The sequence below is a fragment of the Carettochelys insculpta genome, chromosome 21, assembly GCF_033958435.1.
Source record: "Carettochelys insculpta isolate YL-2023 chromosome 21, ASM3395843v1, whole genome shotgun sequence".
NCBI classification, from domain to species: Eukaryota; Metazoa; Chordata; order Testudines; family Carettochelyidae; genus Carettochelys; species Carettochelys insculpta.
In genome coordinates, this window is record NC_134157.1 from 2179240 (window position 1) to 2206876 (window position 27637).

Genomic DNA, 27637 nt, shown 5'->3' on the forward strand with positions numbered 1-27637 from the left:
GGCCCCCAGAGCCGGGGCCTGGCCCCCTCCTTTGTCTCTCTCTCCCTCAGCCCAGACTAACTGCTTCCAACTCCCAGTTCCAATTCAAACCCCTCAGGCTCCACCTCCTCCTTTGTCTGCAGTACAAAGGTGTTACCTGGTCATCAAGGTTACCCTCAGCAGGAGCCCACACCCTCTGTGAGCCACTCACACACACACAGGTATCCCCCACTCCATCACAGCCTGCTAAGCCGCGGGTTGTGAGCTCCGTCCTTGCAAGGGCCAGTTAGGGATCTGGGGAAAATAGGTTTAAACCAGGGATGGTGCTTGGTTCCGCCCGAGGTCCCTTCCAGCTCTACGAGATGCGCGTAAGTGTTCAGAGTGACCTGCGTGGGGCGAGAGGCCGGCAAAGGGCACCACACCTCCCAGCGAGGGGAACCTCCGGTGTGCCGCGGCACGCAGCGCGCCTGGCGGGGACCTCAGGTGTGCCGCGGCACGCAGGCCGCTGGCGGGGACGCCGGCGGCGAAGGGCGTTGCAGCCACCTCGCTCCGTCCGTTTCCCGCGGGCGGCAGCCGGGGCGGGCCCTGCTCTGCCGAGCGCTCCCCGCGCGGGTCCCTGTCACTCCTCCTGCCCCGCCCCCGCTCCTCCCTGGCCGCGGCCGCGGCTTGCCGCCCGCCTCCCCGCAGACCGGCCGGGGCCGGGCCATGGCGCCGCCGGCCGAGAGCCGAGCGCTGCTGGAGCGGGCCGGCCAGTCCCACCTGCTGCGCTTCTGGCCCGAGCTGGCGCCGGCCGAGCGCGACGCGCTGCTGGCGGCCCTGGCGCTGCTGGGCGCGGAGGAGCTGGGCGCGCACTGCCGGCGGGCGGCCGAGGCCCGCGAGCGGGAGCGCGGGGCGCTGCAGCGCCTGGACGGCCGGATGGAGCCCGTCCCCGCCGAGTTCCTGGGCAGCGTCAGCAGCAGCCAGCCGGCCGCGCTGGCCCGCTGGGAAGCGGAAGGTGGGTGCGGGAGCGGGGCCCGCTTCGGCGCGGGTCGCCCGGCCCTGGGCCCCCTGCTGGGCCACGCGTTACTCACCGCCGGGGCGCGGCTGCTCGCCTGCCTCCTGCCGGCCGGGCCTCGGGCCTCCTCCCCTGCCCCTCTGGGCCGCGCCGCCTTCCTGGCCCGGGCCCAGTCACTCACCCCTCCGCAGCCGGGAGGCCGAAATCCCTTCTTCGGGGAGAGCTGGGAGTCAGAACACGTGGTGACGCCGCCGTAGAAAGTCAGGGTGCGCCCACTGCTTGCGGGCCGCGCACAGAGCGGGTCTCCCCGGCTCCGAACAGATCTGGGAATCGGGAAGGGTTCAGAAAAGGGCAGCGGTGAGGTTAGGAGAGTGGGTGACGGCTGGCGAAAGACAGGGACTTCCCTTCCCCCCGCCCCGCCGCTGAGTAACAGACGGCTAAGGGAGGGTATAACCAAGGTTTGTTAAATCACGGCTGGAACGAAGAAAGTCATCAGGGAAGTGTTACCGACTCCTTAGCGTAACCAAGAAGCAGGAGTCACTCAATGAAATTCATTAAAAACGTCTGCCCTGTAGCCCCTTAAAGAGGAACAATTTTGTTTATCAGGTAAGTGAAATTCAATGACATTCATAGGCAGCAGATTCAAATGAAAGAATTTCCCCTCAGTCAACCTGTAGAAACTTTGCTGGAGAATGTTGTGAAGACCAAGACCATCTGTAACAAGGATAAAACAACTGGGTACGTAGGTGCAGACAGGTCTGTCGATGGCTATGAGCCAGAACAGGCAGGGATGCAAAACCACACTCTGAAGTGTCCCAGGCCTGTTTGCAGAAGCTGGGAATGGGCGACAGCCCGGCTCCCTGATCACCTGACCTGTTCATTCCCTCTCAGGCATGTGGTTTCTGCCACTGTGGCCCTTCTTGTGTCCTCCCAAACTTTTGTTCTTCTTGGCCCTCCTCACTTCACAAGCTGAGCACGTCTGGAGCATTGCACGTCTGGGCAGTCCCGGGTGCTTGCGCTTTCCACTGCCCAGGTTGAATACACACACAGTATGTGTTCTAAGTTAGTGGTACAGAGACTTTATCGTGGGAGAAATAAACTGACAGGCCGTTAGTCGGGGGGTGGGAAGCTCAGCAGCCTTTCATCTCTCTGGTGGGCATCAGTGCAGCAAGCCAGACTGGGTGTGTCAAACTTGTCCGTGGGGAGAAGGCTGAGTACTTTTTTTTAAAAGTGTGTTTGTGGGCTGCGATTTAATTCCGGGCCATGTGCTAGTTTCAGTCCAACAGCCAAACTCCCACTAATGACAGCAGAAAGTTTGCCCAAAAACTCAAGGGTGTAATATAGGCCTTTATGTCACAACCAATCTCTCAGTGAAAAAGTTACAGACTCGTGCAGTTTCTTTTTGCTGTGTTCGGTGGCAATGGGCCTCCCTTTAAGAGTCCCGCTGTTTTACCCCAGGCTTGCTGTCGCTACAGCGAGTAGGCAGATTTCTCACCCCCCCCACCCCCCCCGTAGAGCAGGGATCGGCAGCACCTTCGGATAAGATGGTGGTGGGCCACAAGGCATTTTGTTTACCTTCAGCATCCGCAGACGCAGAGCCCCATAGCTCCCAGTGGCCATGGTTCACTGTTCCTGACCAATGGGAGCTGCAGAAATGTGTTGGCTGCCACTTCCCAAAGCTCCCGTTGCCGTTCCTGGACAAGCTGTGCGCACAAGGAGCTGCAGGGGCAGTACCTGCAAACGGTCAGTGCAAGCAAAATGTCTCACCTCCTGCTAATGGTTTTCCCTGATGGTTTAAGAGCCAAGAATTGCGAGCCACTGCCCCGGAGTAATCGGTTCAGGCTGTGTGCAGACTCAGCTCCAATTGCTTCACATTGAGCAGGGCTGGTTTACCCTCTTGTGGGCCTGATGCAAAACGTATCTGTGGCCCTCATGAAGGCAGTGGGGCTCGGCACAGCAGAGGCAGCTCCACTTTGCTCAACCCAGCTTGGGGGTGCAGTTTGCAAACCAATCACAAGGCCTGGCACTGGATTGCTCTGGCTGAGGGGCCAGACCCAGTTGTGTGGATGGGTTAGACAGGTCCATAGTGGCCCCTCTCCGTTGTGGGCCTGGTGCTATTGTAAAGCTGGTACTGACAATGAGGTTTGCTTTGCAACTCGGAGGCTAAACGCTTAGCTTAAAAAATTTTAGGTCTAAATTTTTTGACCGTTTCCCTTTTGTTGAAGGGGTCCAATCCACTGCTCTCCAGGGCTCGTGTGAGTGCTGTTCACTGCTGCTTGGATCTGCTGCGCAGCGTCAGGGATTTGCTTTCTTCTTCCCCTGCTGACCACTGTTGGGATTGTGTCAGCACACGCTGTTTGGCAGAATGAGACAGTCTGTTTTTCCTGCGACATCTATTTCTGTACAGTACATGCAAAAGGAGGCTCGGAGCAGTGTTTGGGGATAATTATGGATCAACACTGGCTCTCTGCTGAGCTTTCTGTGTGCTGCTGACAACACATCAGGCTGGGTTTCAATGCACATTGCAAATTTTTCAGTTGCCTGTGGGAAGTAGAAGTAACATTAATCATTTGTCATGACAGTTATATGTGCATTTGTAAACAAGAAGTGGGACCAGATCCATGATTTTAATTATTTTACTTAACACTCTAAAAGCACACAGCTTAAATATGTTTGCTAATTTGTCCTGCGATTGCCCCCATTGTAGTTCTAACTGTTGTGCATCCACACACAGGAAGCTGCGGGCCCTTGTCAACAAGCTTCAATCCAAGAACATTGCTTTTATGCCCCAGTAATTAAAGGTGTGTGTTGTACTGCAGCTCTTACGCGGAAGGATCCCAGAGTGGCTCCACCCTGTGCCTATTGAGGTCAATGGCCATCCTTACAGTGACTTCAGGGTAGCAGGATAAAGCCCTGTGCGGCATCAGAAACCCCTTAGAAGGCAGCCGTCTGGCTGTCCATTCGGCGGCAGCAGCCCCATTGTGCTGCGTTGTGATCAGGGGAGTGAAGAGCACATTTGTTGTTAATGTACGTGTATCGCCTTAGTGCCTAGGAGACCGAGTCGTGGAGCAGAAGCCCATTGTGCCAGGCTCTGTACAGGCAGGCTGGGTCAACATGAGCCCCTTCCTTTTGGAAGGGGCGTGTTAATGAGCAGGTTTGAAGGATGCTAATGAGGTGCTGCCATGAATATGCAGCGCCTCATTAACATAATGACAGCTGTGGTGATTCGAAAGTTGCCAGTGGAGATGGGACCTTCCGAAAGGACCCCCTCAGTTTTCGAAAGCCATTTTTCCTATCTGGTGTTAGGAAGAAGGGCTTTCGAAAACTGGGAGGTCCATTTGGAAGGTCCTGTCTCCACGGGTGGCGCACAATTTGAAAGCTGCGCTTTTCAAGTCACCATGGCCTTCATTATGCTAATGAGGCGCTGCATATTCATGAAAGCACCTCATTAGCATCTTTCAAACCTGCTCATTAACATGCCGCTTCCAAAGGGAAGGGACTCATGTAGATGTAGGGACACAGAACAAGATGGTCTCCAAAAGCAACTGCTGGGGGGGAGGATACAAAGGGGCACTGGCCCCATGCCCCCCGTGACTCCTCCCCACACCACTCCCACCCTCTGCAGCAGGGTGTAGGGCTTGGGACAGGCCCCCCAGGCCCTGCTTGTCCTTGCCTTGTCCCCACTCCACTCCTTTTCCCAAGCCACTGCCCCTTCTCTGGCCCCTCCCTGCCTCTTCCCACCCTTGCTCTATTCCTGCCCACCCCCACACTCCACCTCTTCCCCCAAGCCCCTCCCCAAGTGCCATGACTGGGGGCTCAGAGAGTGGAGCAGAGCAGACTGGGACGGGGGCTTCTGTTTCCGGGGGGCGAGGTGGGGAGTGGGTGGCTGACCCCCTGCTGCTGATGCCAGGTGTCCCACTAGTCCCTCAGGTTGCTCGGGCCCTGCAGGGCCTGGGGCAGTGGCCCCAAACCAGCCGATGGATGTGGCCCCTTGCCCTTCCCCCATGGTATTGGAGGGCACGTGATCCTTTGTGCACCCCCACGTGTCGCCTCCCCCAATGGTCGCTGCCCCAACAGCTGGTAGTCTGAGTCTGGAAACGAGGAGACGACACTGATCAATGAGGGAAGGAACTTGTGAAGGCAAAATGTGGATATTTGGACTGGAATTGCACCAGACACTGGGCTAAAACTGCTTCCCTCCTGGCAGGTGCCATCTTTGGACCCTTCTTGTGCACAGAATAATCCTGCCAAGGGGTGTCAATATGCAGGCCAGTTTTACTAATGGTTCGGATTAGCCTGTGTTCATGCTAAGGCAGGAGGGGAGCTGGGGTGCTGCACTTCAGACACAGCCCTTTGCTGCCTCAAATGCTGACAGAACAGCCTGTTCTGATGTTGGCACCCCAGTGACAGAGAGATGCTTCATTCTGCCCCACTGTTCCCTTAGTTGCTCCTCTCTCTGTGGTATAATTAAAAGAGCCACACAGCAAGCTGGCTCACCGTGTGCACCAGAGACTGACTCACGTCAAAAGGAGAGTCCTTGTTGCCCCAGGAAAAGACTATCTAGAGCCAATGAGACGTACACAGTGAGTTTTCTACCTTATATTTGAGAAGTACATGCCTATTTTGTGCAACCTCCCCGTCAGGCTGTACCCAAGAGAGTTTCTTACACTGTTGTTTTACTGTTCAGTCATTGCCCAGACATCCCTTTAGCAGTCTAAAAATGTGGCATCGTTAGCCTTCCTTTGAGGCTCCAAGCCTGCTCCATCTGCTGTTGCTTTAAATTTGTTTGCGTATAGTTGGGCTGACAAATCAGCCCAATTCTTAAACACATATGTGCTTATGTAGCTGGCTTTTAGCTCAAACTGTAGAGACGTCTGAAAGAAGCTGCAGAGGTCGCGGGGTCGAGTGCGCCCGTGGGCAGTTACACTTACAGACAATATCACAAATGGTAATGATGATGGGTGCTGTCTGCTTGATTACTGGAATCCCGCCTCAGGCATTCCCTGTTGCGCTACTAGTGTGAAGGAGATCAAACCTCCTGAACTGGCCAGCCTAGGGCCTTGCCTTTCCGATCAGCACTGCACCAGCCTTGCACAGCCTGGTCCACGCACACAGATTCTGGGGCCTTAAGTGTACTGGTATAGTTAAAAGTGATACACATCCCCTAGTGTGGATGGAGCTATTGTGGTATACTGTATAGGCCGTTCCTGTAAAGGAAAGGGGCAATTCATACTGTTGCAAGACCTCCTTATATGGGTACACCTGTATCCACAGCAAGGAGTTATTCATTGTCTTGATTGTCATGCTGACTTAAGTGGCTAATGACTGTGAGCATCAGCCTCAGGTCAGACTGAGAAGGCGTATGAACACCCCACGCTGATGGTATGTTTTATAATTAGATATCCTCGTGCCAGTACCAGGTGTGAACTCCTGGATCGCTAAAACAATGTTACCAGTTAATCCCCTCACACCTGGAATTCGGCCTGTGGCCCATGGCTTGCCTTGATATGGTCCACACAACTCGGGGCGCACCCCTCGCAGCAGTGCAAGCTGGCACCTGCACTCCAGCACACAGGGACCATTATGGCTGGGGCACCAGCTCCCCACTACTGGGGCAGGGGGAGACCCGAGCCTCATGGGCCCGATCCAAACAAGTCTGTGCCAGAACTCAGACTGGCAAGGGGAGGATGCAGCTCTGTGGGTTGCAGGCACCACCCTGCTGCTCCCTTGGCAACTGCACATCTACACAACGCACCTGCTATTTCAAAATACATGCACACTAGCGGCTGACTTATTTTGGAATTGGTGAACCTCATTTCACGAGGAATAGTGCCTGTTTCTAACGAGATATTTCCAAACAGATACTGTTCAGGCAGGGAATCGTACCTACTTTGAAATAAGCCATAGTGTGTTCCATGGCTCTTGAGATATAGAGGGCCATTTCAAAATGTGTTTTAGTGTGTAGCAGGTCATTTCAGAATAAGGCTGCTGTGTGGACATACCCTGAGAGAAGATGGAAGTGGGTAGCAGCAAGGAGGGATCTGTAAGAGGCAATGCACATGCCCATCATGGCCTGCTGAGCATTGTAAAATAGCCCCATAATTCCCATTTTCTGCTCCAGTGGGGAAATGGGGTTTAACTCCTCCTAAATATCAAAGTGATTGGATTTGTTATGGGGTGTTGCACATTTTATTTTTTTAATTGTAGTGTGGAGATGTGATCCGTGTGCTGAAATGTGTTCTCTCTCCGGGGGTTGTGTCCCTTTTGCTGCGGTGTGCTGAACAGTGACACCATAGTCTGCAATTATAGGTTTCTTAAGTGCTGTTGTTTTGGCATTACAAGCTATTTTGGAAGTGATAATATTCCCCCTGTGCCTGAATATGTCACCAAGACGTATCTGAGCCTTCTAACCACGGACAAACAAAGAACTGGCAACAAACAAAGGAGTGATGTTGAAAGCGAACTCTTAGCTAACCAGCTCAATGCATCCTTCATGCATATCTGACACCAGAGAGGGGTTTGGTCCCTAGCTTTTACTGTTGGAAGCTGGATCTTTGCTTTGTGTTTTGATGCTGGCAAAGATGAGATATGTCAAGATGGTCACAGGCCTCTTCTTCCTTGTGGTCATAGATGTGGACAGCTGTTTGCTTTTCTTCAGATGTAAAGTTGTCAGGAAAAAATGGCTGTGTGAAAACAGCTCTTTATTCAGTGTGTCTGCTGCATGTTGGAGTGAAAAACAAGATGATACACTTGGTAATGTTGCAGAGCTGATAGAGCACAGGTATACACTGGGCTTATCCCTTGCTCCTGCTGATTTCAGCATTTAATGTAATTATATATATACACATACATACACACACACACGCACCTCCCAGGCCCCTGTCCAGAGATCCCTGCCCTACCTTCTGCACCCCTTCCCCTGCCCTGTGCCCCAACCCACCTTCTGCCCTAAGTCACCCTGCCTCTGCCCCGCTCACTCCTGAACCTTCACTCCAGCCTTCAAATAGTATCACTGAAAAATGCATGTACACTTTTCATTTATTTTCAAAAAGTTCCTTCAGTTAAAGAGCTGAGCAACACCAGCTACGTCTGCTAGTACAGGGGTTGGCAACCTGCGGCTCCAGAGCCGCACGTGGCTCTTTAATGAATCATTTGCAGCTCTGGACACTGCTGCCACTGACTTCTCTGCGGCTCTCTAGAAGCCCCCTGACAAGAGCCCCTCAGGCAAGGCCTGGCCACAGAGCTGCCTCAGGAGGGCTCCCCACTCCACTGGCAGGTTTCTGACCCCAGAACACAAGAGAAATCTGGGGGTATGCACGCCCGAGCCACACGTGGCTCTTTGAGCAATCAAATGCTCTGAGCTGCAGGAGCACAGTGCACCACTCTGCGCATGTGTCCCTCCCCGGCGCTTTGAGGGAGAAGCACGTGACAGTGGCGATGGTGACGGCGGCTTCAGAGAGTCGCCGGCATTGGACTACAGCAGGGAGGAGGGGGAAGATGTGCCTGGCTCCAGAGGAGGGAAGTGGGGATTGGGTTAAAGAGTGGGGGGATTTATAATATTTTTTAAAAGCGGTACTTTGTCAAAACAAGGTTGAGAAACACTGTGCAGGGTTGATGTGAACATTGCTCCTTCCTGCTTAAGAGACTATCCCCAGGCACAGTGTTTTGCTGGTCCTCATTTGCTCTCCGACCCAGGGTGAGAGAAACTTAAGATTTCTAACTGGTACAAATCATTGCGTGTGCTCTGTTCTTAAAAAAAGCAGAGCTTGATGTTACTTAGTAAGGACGGTCTCGTGTTCACGTGCATTGTGGCTCTTGAAGGATTGATTTTGTAACTGAATTTGAAAAAATGGCTCTTCTCACTATTTTGGTTGCAGACCCCTGTGCTAGTAAGAACCTAAGAATGGCCATTGAGGGTCAGGCCAAAGGTCCATCTAGCCCAGTATCTTGTCTTCTGACAGTGATCAATGCCAGATGCCCCATGGGAAATGAACAGGGAGCACCTTGAATTTGATTCATCTTGGGTGTTGCCCGTTTGTGGTAACTTGCAAACAGAGAACCCCAAGAAGAAAAGCTCTTTACCATAATTGTACACGTCAGCACTGACGAGACTTGTGCTTTAAGATCAGGATGTCAAAGGTTCAGTTCTTGCCCTTGGTGACCCATCGGGGTGTGGTTTTCCATATAACCTTTGAGAATGTAACCGCTGTGTTGCCTCAGTTTCCCTAAATACTGGGAGAAGCTTGTTCGTGTCTGTACAGAACTGAGCTGCTGTGCACCTACAGAGGAGCACAGACACCTCCATTGCTTTTGTTTGCTGAGCCGCCCATTTCCTTCCCCCTTGTTTTTCTCTTGTGGGGCTTCTGTCCCAATCAGGTTTCTGTCAAATCGCTCAGAACAAAGTGGCTGTGCTGCTCCTGGCTGGAGGGCAAGGAACCCGCCTGGGGGTGGCCTATCCCAAGGGGATGTACAGCGTGGGTCTGCCCAGTGGTAAGACCCTGTATCAGATTCAAGCAGAAAGAATCCGCAAACTGGAGCAGCTTGCCAGCAAGAAATACAGCACAACGTGCACCATCCCCTGGTAGGTTTCGTGATACTGTATATATGTTGTTCGTTGTCTTTCTAACTCCTAGAGGCCCCAACCCATACCCCGGCCATTTTGTGCTAGGTGCTGTACAAGCACCCCTTAAGGGACAGTCCTTCTGATGTGAATAGACAAGGCAGACAAGGGATAGGAGGGGCACTGGTAGCACAGAGAAGGGAAGTGATTTGCCCATGCTCACCGAGTTCATCCTGGCAGAGCTGGTGCCTAATCCACTGGACTCTTCAGCCACAACCTGTTAGGATTCTGACAGAGAGACACAGATCCCACAGGGATGGGTGGGTTCTTCATAACCACTCCCAGGCGCACTGACAGTGGCAGGGCGTGTAGGCTTCTTGCCTTCCTCTGATGCCTACTTAAGCTTGGGCAAACCCTGTGGCACAGGTTACAAGACCCAACACTCATCCTGTTGCTGGGTTGTTAAGTGACACCTCTGCCTGTCCCAGGGTAAGTGACCCTGCCCTCCATTTCCACGTAGATTCTTTGTTAGAGTGACAGCAAGAAATCCTGAACAGCAATTCTTAAAATGGCTCTTCTATTTTAACCACCTGCTGTGACTGTCCAGCTGTGTGTAGAAATGCAGAGGGCACCCCGCCCCATAATTCACCCCAGGCCTGACACACTTTCTGTCCCAACTCACCACTGGCAGTATCTGTATCTAAAAGGGGTAGTGTACAGTACGCTACGCAAAGAGGGGATACACTGCTCGCTGATATTATTGTGTGATGTATGTACAGAAGATGTACAAATAATTACAGATGTGTGCTGGAAGTAGGTTCAGCAAGCAGTATATAAACCCAGCCCATCCTTGACCAAGACGTGCCTTTCTTCAGCTTGGCTGTCTCCAGTGTAAATTGTTTCTGTCCTTGCCTCGCTCAATGGAAGTACATTTACATATAAGGTAAACTAGCAAATGGGGGTAGATCACCACCTAACAGTCACCAAGAGGGATGGAGGTTGTACCCCAGTGAGCCTCCGTGCTTTTGGAAACCGAGATAATGGCCTTTTGGGAAATAACAGCAGAAACAGAAAGCCATTTGGGCAACTATCACCTCAGAAACACACAGGTAGTATCTGAGAGAGGTGGATCCTTCAGCCAGTGGGACTGAGGTCTCTAGGAACGAATTAGAGATGAGAATCCTGCTTAGAGAAAGATTGTGACTTGCTGAAGTTACATTTTAGTCTGCAGAAGGTCTTCAGCTAACCAGCGCATGTGCCCTCTCTCCTTTTTGGAGGTAGGGAACTAAATAACTACTAGTGGCTGGTGAGAGGGACTGCCCACTGCACAAGGATACGTCTGGGGAGCTTGGAAATTGGGGTTTACGGATTGTTACTGCAAGGCCGGTTTGGGCTGGGCAAGTCCTGAAGAATTTGCGGGCAAGGCAGGCAAGCTGGTGCGTTGGGTAGGAGACGTTGCCTGGCAGCATGTTATCACACAAATGGGAAAAAAGCAGTTCCCAGTAGAACGCTGCCAAAGACAGGAGGGAGCCTTGAAATGCCGTCTGTTTTAAAGGTGGTTTATATACAACTGAACTCGTGATCCCATGATTGCCAATGACTTATTTCCTTTTCCAGAACTTTAAGGCTTCGAAACAATCTAAATGTGCAACATGCAAATAAATAATTGTGTCGGAGGGTGGCGGGTGTGGAGAAAGGAGAGCACTGACAGCGCAGTTCGTGGAGCAAGTTGTTGCTAGCAATTCATTGTTAAAATACAATTGAGTTCTTGTAAACTTCACTTCCCTGCCTGGTCATAGGTAAAGCAGAGGCACAAAAACATCCCCGAGTCCTAATCCAGTTGCTGTTTGTAAAGCGTTACCTAAGCACAATGTTGCTTTGCTGTAGCACTAATGCAGTGTTAGTGGAAGTACGTGTAACACTGTGTGTATTTGACCAGATTTGAGAGGGCTCATGGTCCAGCACTTCTGGAAATCAGGCTAGTTATTTTTAGACTATAAGTTGATCCCATTTGGCATGTGCCTAGTACTCCGTTCATTATGAAGGAGACAGTTGGCAAATGCAGCAGAGCAAACCCTAAGGCCAGTTTATGCTGCAGTCAGGGCGCAGTAAGTCCCCTGTACATATTGACATTGGGCCGACCAGTGTTGGTGGTGTCTGCTCTGATATATAGGAAGGAGATCTTGTTTAGGCTTATAGTAATGGGATTTGTGGGTGGTGGGGGGTGGAGTTCATGAAAATGAGCACTTAGCCTCCTTGTATTAAGGGGGAAAAGAAAATTAAAGGAAGGGGAAAGGGGAGAAGAAAGACAGTGAGAAAGGAATAAAAAACTGGTGGGCAAATCCCACCTAGAGCTGTGAGATCAGGAAGTATTGCTGTGTTTTGCTGGCAGCAAAGAGGCACTTGAAAACTTAGGTTCAAGCTACTGGAAATTCATCATTGGTCCATGAGACCTGGCATAGACCAAAACCCACTCTGAGCCCTTCTTCCTCCCTTTCATGATAATTGTTTGAGAAGGCTGAAGAATTTTTCTATACCTTACCTTGGTTGCTAAATGACCCTCTAATGCACAGGTGTCCAACTCATTTTTGGAGAGGGGCCTGTTTAACTACGGTCAAAACACACATTCAGGCCTACGCTATTTCTGGTAGATCTCCTACAGAATGGACCAGAAATGGAAGCCAATCGTAGAACTTTGAAGATCAGTAGTAGTTGGCTCATTCTTTATTAAATGCTGTAGTTTATTTAAAGTCCTGAGAAATTACATCTTTCTAAAGTTTGATCTATGAGTCTTTTCTGTAAGGATACATCTTGCTTAGGTCATGTGTGTGTGCGCCTGTCGGTCTTTATATTATTTTAACTGCATTTCATCCTGACACTTCAGCTTCTGTTCACCTGTAGGTACATCATGACAAGCGAGTTCACACTGGGGCCCACAGAGAAGTTCTTCATAGAACACAATTACTTTAACCTGGAGAAGAGCAATGTGGTCATGTTTGAGCAGAGAATGCTGCCAGCTGTAACATTCGATGGGAAAGCCATTCTGGAAGAGAAGGGGAAAGTTGCCATGGCGCCAGGTACCCTGCAGTTTGCCCATGATAATCGCAGGAGGGTAGCTGCAAGTCAGGAATGAGACGCATGGGCAGAGCTGTGTGTGTGAGGTAGGAGAGAAGGGAGGGGTCAGGATTACAAGAACTGAAGTCCATCAGCAGAGCTTCTTATAGGCTGCTGTTTCCTGCTTATGTTGTGCCCGCATCCAGTCAGTGTTACTGGTTATGCAGCAAACACCAGAGAGAAATGCACTGAGGGTGGGGAGCAGTTGCATACCTGGGATTTTCTTCAGGGCAAGCATGGAAACCTGGGTTTTCTAGCAAAGGAAAATTCCACATCGGAGCTAAATGTGTCCAACACTGACAAAGTATCTGCCTGCAAATAGTGGCCTCCTATGCTTAGCTTGTGCCTAATTAAAAGAAGCAGCAAATCTGGGGAAGTGATGTGCCATGCCGGTATTGTTGCAAGGGTGACTCCTCTGATGCCAACACTAGCACTGGCTTCTCTTGGAGGTCTTTGGAGTGTTGTAAAGGGATAACCAAGTGAGGACGATCCGCTTTATGGTTATGTTGTATAAGCAGTCACAGTACTTCATATAAAAAAACCAACTGTTAAAGGGAAAATCCAACAGTTTTTTAGCATGACTGTATAAAGACAGCAGGCCAAAAGTGTACCCTGTTTTTTAAAGCTGTTCTTTGGCTGTGACTGAGCTTGAAGCTTTCAAAGACAAGGAGAATGGCTGCCATTTCTCTGCAGCTGTTTAATTCCTCTGTAAGTCCTGCCCTCCAAGGCATTCAGAGTGCCTTACAAATGTTGGTGAACAAAGTTCCCAAACCTCTGTTATGGTGTAGGTCAGCATAACTATTCCCACTGTGCCTCTCTGTTACCATTCTCACTCTCTGTTACCATTGTGCAGATGGAGTAACTCACGCACTGTGGTGAAATGACTTGCCCAAGGTCCGGCGGTATGTCAGCAGCAAAGCCAGAAATACACCATGTCTGAGCTGACTCCCAGTCCTGTACTTTAACCACTAGAAAAATCCTCCTTGTTGTAGATTGTTCAAGGCATGTGGAACCTGTGTTCATTCAGTGCATGGTTGGAGTGGCTGGCCATTAAGGAAATGGGCCTCCTTCTTTTTTCTGCATTCCAGATGGCAACGGAGGCTTATATCGCGCTCTGGTGGACAACAAGATCTTGGAGGACATGGCACGGCGTGGTATCCAGTATATCCATGTGTACTGTGTGGACAATATCCTTGTCAAAATGGCTGACCCTATCTTCATTGGCTTCTGTGTGTCTAAAGGGGCTGACTGTGGTGCTAAGGTAAGGTGGTGCTGATGTTGGATCACTCCCCAGCATGGCTGTTCATGTTCGTGTCTAGCAAAGAGCTACCAAAGAGCTCTGGCGTGTGTGCCACCATTCAGCTGAGTTCTGGTGGACTGGTCCATGCTGATTCTACCTTGCTACCATGAGGAGAGCTGCATCAGTGATGAATCATGCATCTGGTATGTACCATTATAGGTGCAATTATAAAACCCTTTCCGCAAGGTACCATTGCAATCAGGTTCACATTATTTTATGGGCCTCATCAAATTGCACAGGAAAGTACACATTGAAATTGTTTCTCTTCTGACACCCTGCTCTTTCTTCAGAGACCCTTGACTGACGTAGTGACCAGGGGCTTGTGTACACTGGGGTGTCTTTTACAAACACACCAGTCTGGACGCTCCCTTGGTGGGGATCAGATGGAGCAGAGCTAGTACATTTCAGTGATAATACAGCAGCAGGCCCTTGATGCTGATTTCATTTGTGCAGCACACAATTAATAGTGTTAGCACAGGTAAGGATCTTACGAGAGGTGACTAGAAATATTTTGCATTTTATGTTTGGTCAAATGAAAGGCGTTTGGTAAGAAAAATGTGCCCCAGAATACCCTGTTCTCTCTGAGCATTGCATTTCTTCCAAATGGTTTGGCTCGTTAGCTCATTGAATTCTGTCCAATAAGTAAGGTTCGTAGGGGGAAAATGCCCCGCCCTGCCCCGCCATGCTGCCTGGGGCCTATGGCCATATCCCCTTTGATGCGCTGTTATGACATTTGAAGATCAGCACATAGTAGAAACAGGCTTTGCACTAGCACTCAGCAATGCCGAAGGGATTAACTGCACCTCAGTAGAATCCCTGCCTCCTGACTTCTCCCCATGTCATCTCTCTTGTGGCTGCAGGTGGTGGAGAAGGCCTATCCCACAGAGCCCGTTGGAGTAGTATGCCGTGTGGATGGGGTCTATCAGGTGGTGGAATACAGTGAGATCAGCCTTGACACTGCCCAGATGCGGAGTCCTGATGGGCGGCTGGTGTACAATGCCGGCAACATCTGCAATCACTTTTTCACACTCGACTTCCTCAAGACAGTGGCACAGTAGGTTCCACTGCGCCTGCCAGTGGCTTTCAGACTGCAAATATACATGTAAAAACTACCCTGGCTGCTGACGTGTGCATGCTTCTAATATGGGTAATTCCCCACCCCTCTCTGCGAAAAACAGGTGCATCCTCTCAAGTCCCCCTTGCCGCCTTTATGAGGACTGGTTGCATGCACTGGTGTAACCAAACCAGTCTAGTACAACATTGCAACCCCCTAATATAGATGTGGTTTAACTCAGTTTAGCTCAATCTGGTAATTACCGAATTATGCTAAATGGGTATAATTGCAGTTTAAATCTGCTCACAGGGGAATGGGATTTGCCCTGGTGTAACTGAATCAATCCCAGACGGGTCAGTTATACAGCCCTGAGTTTGTTTGTGACTCTACTCTTGTGGAGATTTCTGTCCGTTGTTAGGAAACTAGCCACAAGTGGATCTGCTATGCCCTACTCCTCTTCAGTCTGATTTGCAATCTTGTTTGCAGCTCTGGCAGGGATGTGCTTCAAAGTCAGCTCGTGCTGTCTCCAGTGAGGGACTGCACTCAGCAGCAGGGTAGGGCTGATTAAAGAGCAGCTCTGAAGGAGTCGGGTCATGTCATGCATCTTCGACAGCTGACAGGAAAGTTTTGGCCCTGGTGTGGGATTTCAAGAGCAAGTGCGGGGGAAATGGGTGAGGAGGTCTTTGGGGCTCGGCCATGGCTGTAGAGGCTCTCTTCATAAGACTCGGCAGGAAAAAATTGGCAGTTCTGCGTTTGTTTTGTACCAAACCTGAGCAGAGAGTCTGCACTTGTTGATGGAATCACTGTGGTTCCTTCATCTTCTTAAGAAAGTAAACCTACAGGGCCAACACGGATCAGACAGGGAGGGAAAGAGCCACCCAGTCATGACCTCTAGCAAATTAAAGTCACACCAGTGGGTTCCAGTGGTAATACCATTTGGCCTTCCATTCAGGAAAAGGGATCTGAAGGTTAAGGGAGTAGGCACGATTACTGGGCTCTGGCAAGTAGTGGTGGGGATGGAGCTGTCCAAGGAACACCTGGGTGCTCCAAAGAGTGATGCAGGTGATTGGAGTCAGAGCTGAATCAATGGCTCAGCACAGTGGTGGGGACGCTGTGCTGCACTTGGGGGAGATGCAACCCTGAGAGGTTTTAGTATGTAGAGACAGATCCAGTGAGCTTTTTTCAGTGTCTGTTCAGTCTTGGGTCAGGCAAACTTTTATGGAGTTCAGTGCTAGGTTTGCTGAGTAGGGATCTTTGGCCTTGGGTCACTAAAGAGCTGGTGGAATTAAGGATCCCAATCAAATTCCAGCTCTGGCAGTTACATTTTTGAAAAATCTCTTCCTGCCTTTTCAGTTGGACAGAGGACTCTTCATTTCCTGCCCTACGCCCTTGCCTATGGTTGGGGGCACCGAATGTCTGCCACATTTCCACACAGAGGTGGCTAAAAGTCTGTGGTTAGTGCAGTGATCCCTGAGCATAATTTAGGTCTCCGTGTGGGAAGAGCTTTGGAATGATCGGCACTCAGGAATGCCAAGAACTGGCAATAGTAGAAATCAGCTGTCTTCTTCTGACACCTGAGATTTCCCTGGCTTTTGCTTGGTAGGAAGTAAATTAATTTGTTTTTTCTCCTTTTTCACCCTGGCAGGAAATATGAGCCCCACCTGAAGCAGCATGTAGCCCTCAAGAAGGTGCCCTATGTGGACGAGGAGGGAAATCTAGTAAAACCGCTGAAGCCAAATGGAATAAAGCTGGAGAAGTTTGTGTTTGATGTGTTCCAGTTCTCTAAGTTAGTGGCAGATGTCAATCTTTTCCTTCTCTGTTTTTTTTTGTGCAGCACGCCCACCTGGGTAGCACAGCCTTGGACATAGACATTGGGGTGGCTGGCAAAAATACTTGCAGCTGCTGAGCTACCTTGGCATTGTGATGGCCCCAAACACTCTGCCAGCTTCACATTTCAGATGTCCTGTCTGGCTCAGTGGGTTCTGGAGTGTGTAGCCCCAATACCGGTGACCCGTCCCGTGAATGTCTGCAAAAATGACTGTGCCCTCTGTTGGTGGTTGTCTGGTGGCATGGGGCTTTGTCTTATAGGTGAAAGAAGGAAAGACCATGCAAAACCTACATTTGCTAAATTCTTAGGTTTCTATGGCAAGCATGACTCTGTTAGATTTTACATACATGTTAAGCCAAGCTGTTCAATTAGCACTGCATGCAGATGTAACACACAATTTAAAGATTGTATGGCCAACTTACAACTGCTGTTAGAACAACTGGCTGAATTTTAATGCATTTAAAAGATCAGTCTTAATTTAGGTTTAATCTGTGAAGGAAAGGGAGTTACACTTAATAGCTCAGGGATCTATCATCATTCTTATTCTAAACCCCATCTTCCTGAGTCTAGAACTCCAGGTTGAAATATAAATATAACAGAACCTTAGCCTGAGTGTGGTGGCCTCTTGGGGTTTTGTTTGTTTTGTTTTGTTTCATTTTGTTTTTTAAATCCATTTATACTAAAGAGATATAATTTAAGATTGAGCTGTCCAAAACTGGATCCAGCTCTTTGTGATGTACAACTGCTTGCACAGTAAATCCTCTGTGTTTTGGAAGCATTATTTTTTTTTTAAATAAACAAGCATCCCTGAAGGGTTACTGATACAGACACGTCAGCGTGTGCTGCCTTGCCCTAATGGACAACTCTGCAAAAGTAAGCCAGCCTACCAGGATGGCAAAATAATTCTGCTACAAAAACAGATCCATGTTTCCAAATTTGAAAGGGCTAATTATAGACAAGGATTTTTGACTATGACAGAATGCATTGACAGATGCCTTCCACATATGAAATTCAATAATGTGCAGGTGCTGCTCCCATTTCTTGTTACTGAAACCAGCAATTGGGAAGGTATGTCTACACAGCCCACAGCAAGCAGTGAGCCTTCCAGTGCAGGAAGTAGCCTCAGGCTCGTGGGGTGCTGTGCAGATAGCGCTTTGACAGTGAGCTCCAGCATGAGCTGCAGGCTCTGAATTCTTGAGTGGGGGGTGGGCTTCGCTATCCACTCTCCAGCCTGAGGTGCAACATTAAGGTGCTGTCTGCACAGCTGCTTTTAGAGCGCTAGCCTGCTCCCTGACCTGGGATGGGAGGTTCACTTCTGCAGCTGTGGAGAGACACACTTAATATTCTGCTTGACTGTATTTTGCAGGGGACTTGTTCGCAACTGGGGCTAGCATTGCTGACCCCAGCCCCTCCCGAAGAAAGAGATTTCACTAACTATGACAATTTCTTTGTTTAGAGTTGAGCTGGACCAGTTTGTAACAGGTTTTAATGTGCCGTGTAGCAGGGCTTACTCACTCTAGCTTCCAGCCTAACTCCTGCCTCTCACTTCCTGTTGCTTGTAAACCACCCTCCAGGCTCACTCTCACTTGCTGACCACCCTTCTAGCAGGGCTCCCCAGCCAGCAGGTTGCTGCTCCGTGAAGGTTATCTCTCTTCCTTAGGCCTTCTGCAGAATTGTCACCTGCCCTCTTCACAACAAACTTCCCATCCAAAGTGTGACTGGCCCGCCTCTGGCTGTCCTTACTTTCCCTTTAACTCCTGTGTTCCCATCCCAGGACACTTGTATTTAGTCATTCTCTAGCTGGGAAGGCTGGATAAGCCTGGTTAGCTGTGCTGGGGCTATGCTTTATCAGCGCTACCCAAGATAAACCCCACCCTGCGAAAGCTGTAAGTGTTTGTACTGCCAGGAGAGGACCAGGGTTAAGCTGCTCTCTTTCCCCACCCCTCCTCTTCACTGACAGGAATTTTGTTGCATTTGAAGTTCTGAGGGAAGAGGAGTTCTCCCCATTAAAAAATGCAGACACCGCCGACACAGACACGCCAACCACAGCTCGGCGCGCCCTCCTTTCTCAGCATTACCGCTGGGCTCTGAAGGCTGGAGCCAAATTCCTGGACGAGAATGGCAGCAGGATACCAGATAGGCCCAAGTGAGACCCTCTGTGACGTGTTCTATTGTTTCCCTCCCAGGCACCACCAGAGCTCGGCTGGTTTGGGGCCCATACATTGGTGCTCAGAATTTGTCACTTCTCAGGATAGAATTTCATGCAGGGGTTGGTTGGTTCTTCTCCTGGCCTTTTAACAACATGCTGCTGGAAAGCGATATTGATAACTGCTCCTGCTGCGTTAGTGGTCACAGATCCTGTGTAAGGCTGAGATTTATTCGCGGGTATTTTGAGGAAAATCATAGACAGGTCAGGGCAATAAACAAAAATTCACAGGCTGTGACCTGTCTGACTTTTACTATAAATGTTTCTGACTAAACCTTAGCTGCCATTGGGGGCTCAGGGGACTGGGGGGGGCTGTTGCACTGGGGGGGCAGGTTCTGTCCCACCACTTGCTGCTGCAGGGGCCCAAGGACCAGCATCTGGTGTGGCTGATTGTAGGATGGCTCCAACAGCGCTGTGCCGTTGTCCTTGGGCTGCCTGAGCAGGTTGCCCTGGAGTCAGCCACGCTAGCCACTGGAATTTCATGGAGGTCACAGAAAGTAATGAAATCCATGATTTTCATCATCTCCATAACAAACTTGCAGCCTTAATCCTGCGTAAAGGCATGGCTCACCTGAGAGGTGCAGGTCGCAGGGCAGCCAGTGTATAGCTACCCTTCCTGGGTTGAGATGCTCTTCATCAAAAACTCTGGCAGAGGCTTCTGCCAACAGAAGGGTTGAGGTTGCAGCACTATAGAGTGGTTGTAGCCTGAGTTATCTCACAGTTGCACAGGAGCTTGTTGTGCATCTCCAAATGCCCATGGTGCTGGATGGAAAGAGGGTGTGGCCAAGGAGAGTAGTGAGTCAGTATTTCACCTCCATGCACCATGGAGCTCTGGCAGGACTTAAGGCTGATGCCCAGCATGGAAATCCTGACATGGAGAACGTTATCAGTCAAGTTTCCTCTTGCCATTAAGGACTTAGATGTGTAAGTTACCCCACTTGCTGCAGCTGTTGTGACTAGAGCCCCAGTACTTCTCATTGTACAGCAGTGTTCTTGTTCTGTTGGGTGCTAAGTGGTGGTTGTCAGCTACTGTGCAGCAATCCTCATGACAGACACTTCTGTTCTCAGACCTCATTCACACAATCTTTTCCTTCTGAGGGACTGTTGTTTCATCATCCCATAGTCCAGTAAACCTAGAAGCTGTTGATATTAGTTGAAAACCACATAATCAAAATCAGCAGGCATTTGTTTCTTTGGTTTTGAAATTGCTAAGGAATGTTAGCTCCTCCTATTTAATCACATCAGGGTTCATACTGTCATGTGACCTGGGCTTAATCTCTGAATGTAAACTACTTCTTGCCCTTTTCGTAGCCTGTTGAACTCTCCCCAGCATGCTCTCATTGTACAGCTGTATAGAGAGATTTAATCCCATGTTTTCTTCTTTAGTTTATCAGGAACTGAAGATCCTCCTGCTGTGTGTGAGATTTCTCCATTAGTGTCTTATTTTGGAGAGGTGAGAATAATTGCCTTGGCAGATATTTTTAATGGGTGGGTGGGTGGGTGTGTGTTTCCTGTTGAGAAAACCAGTGTGTTCATCTTGCAGTTTCTTGGAAATAGGGAAATGGTTAGACCACGGGGCCTGGGATTCGGGAGCTTTGAGTTACATTTCTGACTGCACCACTGACTAACTGAATCCCTTCATCACTGTGTGGATAAGATTTGTAATACCTACCTCCCCTGGGGCTGGGAGACATCATTAAGATTTAGAAATGCTTTTGAGATCCTCTGACTAAGAGCTCTCTGGAATTGTGCAGTATGATGACTACCACATTGATCAGGTCAGATTCTCAGGTGGGGTAATTCTGCACTCTGATTTACAACACATGAGGAGCTCTCCCATACTGAACAAAAAATACTTTGCAACAAAACTGCTTGGTATATACTTTGCCGCCTTGAGAGACTGGATTTAAGATGAACTCTGTGGTGTCTTGTTTCTGACACTGTCTTTGTAGCACAACTTTATGGCGGGAGGGGAGGAGAAAAGGATCCCTTCTTTCCATCTCTACTTACAAAACCATGTGGGAGAGGCTTTCTTTCTGTATTTCTCACATAAGCCCACTTACAGCTACAAGATCCCCTTGAAAGGGAGAGATCCACTGAAACACGATCCCCAAATAAATTCAGGGGACAAGTGAAGAGAAAACAGGGACAGGTGTGGAGGTCATTGGTCCAAAATGCGGGAGCCGGGAGGGGATATTGAGCAGAGAGCCCCAGACAGTGTCCACTGCCACCTAAAGGTATTGAGAGAGCCAGCAGATGCTGCCCAGAGGAACTCTGCCTGGATTCGTGAATGGCTTGAGGAACAAAAGTAGCCCCCTACCCCCAGTCGCAGTTCCCCCGCAGCCAGCCTCCTCTCCCTGGTCTTGTAAATGGCCACAGCATGCAGTCTTAAGTGGGGTAGGTAGGATGTGAAAATAGCCACATAAGAATGACATAAGGGACTCAGAGAACATTCTGGTGAAATAGACTTTTCTTACGTTTGGTCTATATTAAAAAAGATAGGTTGGCACAGCTGCATTGTTCAGGGATGCAAAAATCTCCCCCTGCCCCCTTGAGATATCTATGACAACCTAACTTCCAGTGTAGAGTAGAGTACAAGGTGGATGAGGTTCTCCATTGACCTAATTACTGCTTCAGAGAGGTGGATAACCTACACACCTGAGAGGAGCCCTCCTGTCAGCATAGAGAGTATATACAGTGTTTAAAGGTGGAGAAGCCCATGGAAGGTTTTTGGAAACACTTGGGTCTTGTCTTCAGACAGAAAAGTAAGTGTGTTCTTATCTCATGTGAGGTCACACAGAGCAACGAATGTGAGGCAAAACTGGTGAAGACGAAGCAGTTTGTCATTTTAAACTATGTTTGCACGTTGCAGTAAAGTCAAATATGTTGACTCTACTGTGGCAACTTACTTTTTGCCCATGTGCTGAAGCAGAGCTCAACCATGTGCATCTATCCCAGCTGGGAATTGCAGTTTTGCTGGTTTGTAGACATGGCTAAAATCAATTACCTCACCCTGCTAATACACTTAACTACAAGCTGCCTTGTATTCACTAGGATTTTGTCTTGAGTTAGTTAGCAGGTGTGTTGTTAATGCATGTTAATCAATCAGTTTCTTCCTCGTGAGGATGCACCCTTGGAAGTCTGTGGCAGCAGGGTCTGGCTGTGCCATTCCTACTGACTATAATAGGCACTTGATGGCTAAGCCCTTTGCATCTCCGTGCAAACACAATGATCAACTTTGTAGCCAGCTGGGGCTGTTTGTCTGTACTTATTTCTTTAGACAGAGAGCCTTTTGCCTCCTGGTCTGTGAGTCATCCTTCTCCACCACTAAATACACTAAAATTAACCAAGTCTGATGTTTTTACAGCCTGACTATATATTGTTTTTCTATATTTTTCAGGGTTTGGAAACACATATGAAGAACAAAGATTTCTATTCGCCCTTTATACTTGAGGAAAGCAAAACAGAAATGCTAGAAGATGCTAGAATGAATTAAAAATAAAAATCTGGCCATCAGCTCTGCGCTGGCAGCAGACACTATTAAACTTTTGGTTTCGCTATTAATAGTAGAGATGATTGGATTGCATTTTCAGATTGATGTTAAATGCTAGTCACAATTAAGCTGACAAATATAGAGACACATACTTTAATTCTGTTTGCTAACTTTGAAGGCAGCATACTTATCTGAGCATACTTGTAGGTTCAAGTCTGAATGAAGTTATATGTGTGCTCTAAGTTACTAGAAAGATTGTTTGTACATTTAAGCCTTTTCCTTTTATTTTACAAGCGTCCATTGGGACTGTCTACATTGCAGCTTAGTGTGTGTAATTCACCTCTCACTACATCTCATTGCCATCTACATAATTGGGGTTGTGTCTGCATATGAAGATTAATCTGACACCAAATTCTGGAAAGTTCTAACTTCCCTCAAGTATCATTCCAACGTCCAAGACTGGGCCCTTTCTCCTGCATATTTGGGATTTTTTTCCCCACCTAATACTACAAAGAGCCCAATTCTGCAATCATTGCTCATGAGTGATCCTCATTCAAGGAGCCCAAATGAATGGTATTGGGGCTGCTTATTTCACCAGTGCTCTGAATGTGTGATGTGTTTCTTAGCATATGGTTGCAGAATCAGGAATAAAAGGCAGCCTCTCCAGATGTCACCTCACCGAAAATATGAAGAAGAGGGAGATAATGTGAAGAAAAGGGATTCTGCTTGACACTGCTACATTTTTAGGTTGTGCTGTAGTCTGTAAAAATCAGTACAGAAATGGTTTTACAAGATCCTTCCACTTCTTCTGTCCCGAGGCAATTTTTTTCCATTTTGCTTTAAGTCATATCTCTAATGTTTGAACGTTATCTAAGTGCCTTAAAACAAGAATGGGAACAAATCCAGATGGTAAAGAAGACTGTTAAACCCAAAGAGCAAGAAATATTTACTCCTAGCTTAAGCTGTGTAAGCAAAAAACAGTAATGTGCCTTCACACTTTAGTGGAAGGGTGTGTGTCCAGTACTTATTACTCTTATTGTCAGAACTTCCTTCTTAAAGTTACCTTTAAATTATGTTCTGTAAAAAATGCAAGACTGATAACTTGAGTTATTAATTAACAGTACATGTGTAGCAAACTGCACCTCAGTCCTGATCTGGGAGAACTACCTGTAAGGCTGAGATGAAAGAGCCTTCTCCTTGGACTGTGCAGTACTTACTCTTTGACACTGGTGTGCTTTGTGGTAGAATGCCAGTCTACTGAAATGTGCACTGAGATCACCAAAGTCATTTCACAGTTGTAAAATATACTGAGTCTCTTGACCAAATACTGCATCTGGAGATGCAGTTTTACAGGTGTTGACAGTAAGACATTTTGTCACCCAGAGTTCCCCCTCTCTGCTGTAACAGCCATTTTATAAAGCTACAGCAGCAGTTGGGGAATACGTTTACTTTGGATTCTGATATTTCAGCTGCCCCAACAGGGAAACTGAAGAATTTTTAAAACTCCTGCCTCTGAACTGTACCTAGAATTTTGATGAAATATTAAAAAATAGCCTATAGAGTGTTCATAATGTATACTCTGGGCCCATAATTTTTAAAGAAAGCTTCTAAATTTAGACCACCAGGTTTGCACCTGTGCATTGTATCTGTACATGAATTGCAAATAGCATGTGTAACTGCTACCTTAAAGTGTGTGTCTAAATTAAGCATTTGCCTTTAACAGTATATAATATAAATTGTAGGATTTTCCTGAGGTAATTCTATTTATCGGTCAAGTTATTGAATACTACCTGAAGACAAATCACAGAGTGGCTATGTCTACACGAGCCCCAAACCTCGAAATGGCCAGGCAGATGGCCATTTCGAAGTTTACTAATGAAGCGCTGAAATGCACATTCAGCGCTTCATTAGCGTGCGGGCGGCCGTGGCACTTCGAAATTGACATGCCTCGCCACCGCGTGGCTCGTCCCGACGGGGCTCCTTTTTGAAAGGACCCCGCCTACTTCTAAGTCCCCTTATTCCCATAAGGGGACTTTGAAGTAGGCGGGGTCCTTTCAAAAAGGAGCCCCGTCGGGACGAGCTGCGAGGCGTGTCACTTTCGAAGTGCCGCGGCCGCCCGCATGCTAATGAAGCGCTGAATATGCATTTCAGCGCTTCATTAGTGAACTTCAAAATGGCCATTTGCCTGGCCATTTCTAAGTTTGGGGCTAGTGTAGACACTGGCCAGTGTCTCTGGATTGATGCTTGTTGTCAGGCACAGATGTTTTTTTAAACTACAGTGTGCTTTAAGGATACCTTTTTCCCATAGAGTGCCTCCACCACACATAGTTTCTTCAGAACCTGACTTACATTTCAGACCAACTCACTTTCATATCATGAACATGTAGCAGCTGATACAGGTTTTTATAATGTTTTCAAATGGGAGCTGAATCAAAAGGCTGAATGTTCTTTTCCTGGATCTTTGAGTCCTAAACTGGAACATTAAAACAGATTTGAAGGGAACTTTTTAAATACTAATTATGTGTTTCTGTGATATACTGTGTGAAAGTAATTCTAGCATTTAGTCTGAATTACACTTTTTACCCGATTTTATGTCTCCCAGAGTCTTCTTGACTACAATTCTATAATAAAGATATTGCTGATTTCTAGTCGGTTTTCATCCGTGTTTCTTGCATGTGGGTAACACACTGGTATTTTGTCCTTGCATATCATGGGTGTTGCCAGTGCTGCTGGGGAACACAAGCATAATATTATTGATGATCCATTTTAAAAGATATTGGCATAGTGCACTTTCTTCCAAAATCAGACTCTATGACAATAACCAAGAAATTGAGCACAATAAAGTTAAACATTACGTGTGATATATTTTTCAGCAGACTGTTTATTCATAGCCTCAATTTTTCATACTTATCCTACTGTATCTTGGAGCTAGTAACAACGCACTAAGTGGAAGGGAAATAAATTTGGGTCTAAAATAAGAGGTGTGCCTCTTGATAACGTACAGTTGCGCAGCATGGTTCTGAATTCAGTTTCACAACTGGTGATTTCTGTAGAAATTCTCATCAAGGTGATATGAGGAATACCACTTTAACATCATACATTAGTAATCACATTTCAAAGGGACCCTATTTATGGTAAATCCACAGAGAAATTGATTTTTTACAAGCAGAAAACTGGTGATGTCTGCTGGCTTGCTGAGCTCTAGTACTTTACAGTCCAGGGAAATTTGTTATACGCCTTCCCAAAAACTAGGGATGTTTCCTGCTATGCCCATTGCCTCCTCCATCCATCAGGATGAGTTTTCAAAATAAACTGAATTTTTAAACTGCAGGAACTGATAATTTATTATCAAAAGAAAATAAACACCTGGAAACTATACCAATTGGTTCAGAACTCTGGAATAATTAGTCTTTGTTTCTGTAGCATTCATCAGACTATTTTTTTATTATTATTTTTCTCATTTACTCCTCAAACACTTTAATGAGCTACCTAGACCATGGGTCTGACCCAGCATGGTTATTTTTATGCTCCTATCTGGCTGCAGTTGTGGTTTTGGGAGACCTCTGTGGGTTTGTCTACACTGCTGGGGTTTTTTTTCAGGAAAAAAACTTTTTTCCAAAGGGGTTGGGGTGGGGAAGCATTCACACAGTCAAGTGTAATAATCTGGAATAAGAGGGCTTTTACCTCAAAATAGTTACTCGAGCCAAATGAATGAATTTCGCCAACCCACTCTCCCTTCAAGGTTGAAATTGTGTACTGGGCAGAGGTATTGTCAACTTGGCTCCCAGGAGGTTTGACATCATGCGTGTGCAGATAGTCACTCTAGTCAGTGCTGCTGACTCTGCTCCTTTTTGCCAAGTGTCCCAAGACATCCTGCAAGCCCTGTGAATTTTAAAAGGTAGCCATTGCTGCCAGCTCTGCCCTTTTTTTCCTTGATCAGCAAACCGTGAAAGTAACCTGTGCTGCAAGTTCTGGGTTTTTTTTTATTTGGGAGCACAAACCACTCTGCTCTCCTCCTGCATGCCCCCCCTTGGCAAGCCTCAGGTGGCCCCCCATGAGCCCCACAGCTTCTAACATGTCCTGCCCCCAGCTGCGTGGCTTTGCTGGGTTTCTTGTCCCTTGTTGGACATCTGCTATCTTTCTCTGCTTTCTTGGTCCTCATGGCTTCTGCAGATCAGTCTTCCCAGGGTGGCTATCACTTCAAAAGGGGCTCCTGCTGGGATGCATGCAGAACTTCTGGATTTCCTGAGCACATGGGGTGAGGAGTCAGTTTTCTCCCAGCTTTGTGGAAAATGGAAGAACAGGACACCTATTAATTGATTTTTCATTTCCTGCAAGAAGGGGGTTATAACTGAGATCCAGACCAGTTTAGGGCTAATATAAAGGAGCTTCACCAGTCATACCACAGGCAAACAAACATACATTCTGGGGCTGCCCCATACATGAGTTGCTCCTTTTCAAAATGCTTTGGCTGTGTGAATGCAATTTTCCAACATTACCTATTTAGATGTTAGAACACTGAAATAAATAATGTTGAAAAAACCCCCTGCAGTGTAGACATACTGTGTGATCTTAAACCTAGCCAGTGTTCTGGAGACCTGACCAGCTATATCTATCTTTTAGATTGAGCTCCTCAGTAGAGTTGCTGGCTGATTACTCACCCAGATCATGTGTGTGGCCCTAGCTGTACTCTCCTTATTGCCTTGATGTCTGGTTGTGCTTAGTTACTGGCCAGGTGATCTGCTTCTGCCCTCCAGCCTGACATGAAAGTTTCCTCCTTGTTTTCACATAAATTATGAAGCACACAGCAGGCTGCCACCATGAGGAGAATGTTGCCTTTGCTGAGGTGAGTCAGGAGGTTCCTTGAACCTGGCTTTTAAACAGCCAAGTGCACATTTTGCTACCATTCTGCATTTGCTCAGCCTGTAGCTGAACTGCTCTTTACTGCAGTCCAGGCTGCGTGTGTATGCCTTCATCAGCCAAGGTAGCAAGGGCTAAGCTGGCTCACTCAGAATCACTATGGGCAACACCACATGTCCAATGATGATTTTTCTGGTATCAGAAAAAAGTCCCATTTTGTAGCTTTCTAAGCAGACCAGAGTTCCTACA

The 27637-nt window shown here is 48.0% G+C and overlaps 1 protein-coding gene across 1 annotated transcript; it reads left to right on the forward strand.

Annotated features, from left to right (window-relative positions):
- Nucleotides 1–556: 556 nt before the first annotated feature.
- UAP1L1 (UDP-N-acetylglucosamine pyrophosphorylase 1 like 1) lies at nt 557–24404 on the forward strand. Its single transcript, XM_075015469.1, has 9 exons — nt 557–973; nt 9350–9554; nt 12435–12610; nt 13736–13908; nt 14808–15001; nt 16647–16787; nt 18790–18975; nt 20422–20488; nt 22436–24404. Exons 1-9 carry the CDS (start codon nt 685–687, stop codon nt 22529–22531), a joined length of 1527 nt encoding a protein of 508 aa, XP_074871570.1. The 5' UTR covers nt 557–684; the 3' UTR covers nt 22532–24404.
- Nucleotides 24405–27637: the final 3233 nt, after the last annotated feature.

Excerpts from the sequence above, each read along its gene's own strand:
- UAP1L1 (XM_075015469.1), top strand. The coding sequence starts at position 685 with ATGGCGCCGCCGGCCGAGAGCCGAGCGCTGCTGGAGCGGGCCGGCCAG. Across the intron at positions 974-9,349 it reads GGCCCGCTGGGAAGCGGAAG|GTTTCTGTCAAATCGCTCAG; the intron begins GTGGGTGCGGGA and ends TGTCCCAATCAG. Across the intron at positions 13,909-14,807 it reads GGGCTGACTGTGGTGCTAAG|GTGGTGGAGAAGGCCTATCC; the intron begins GTAAGGTGGTGC and ends TTGTGGCTGCAG.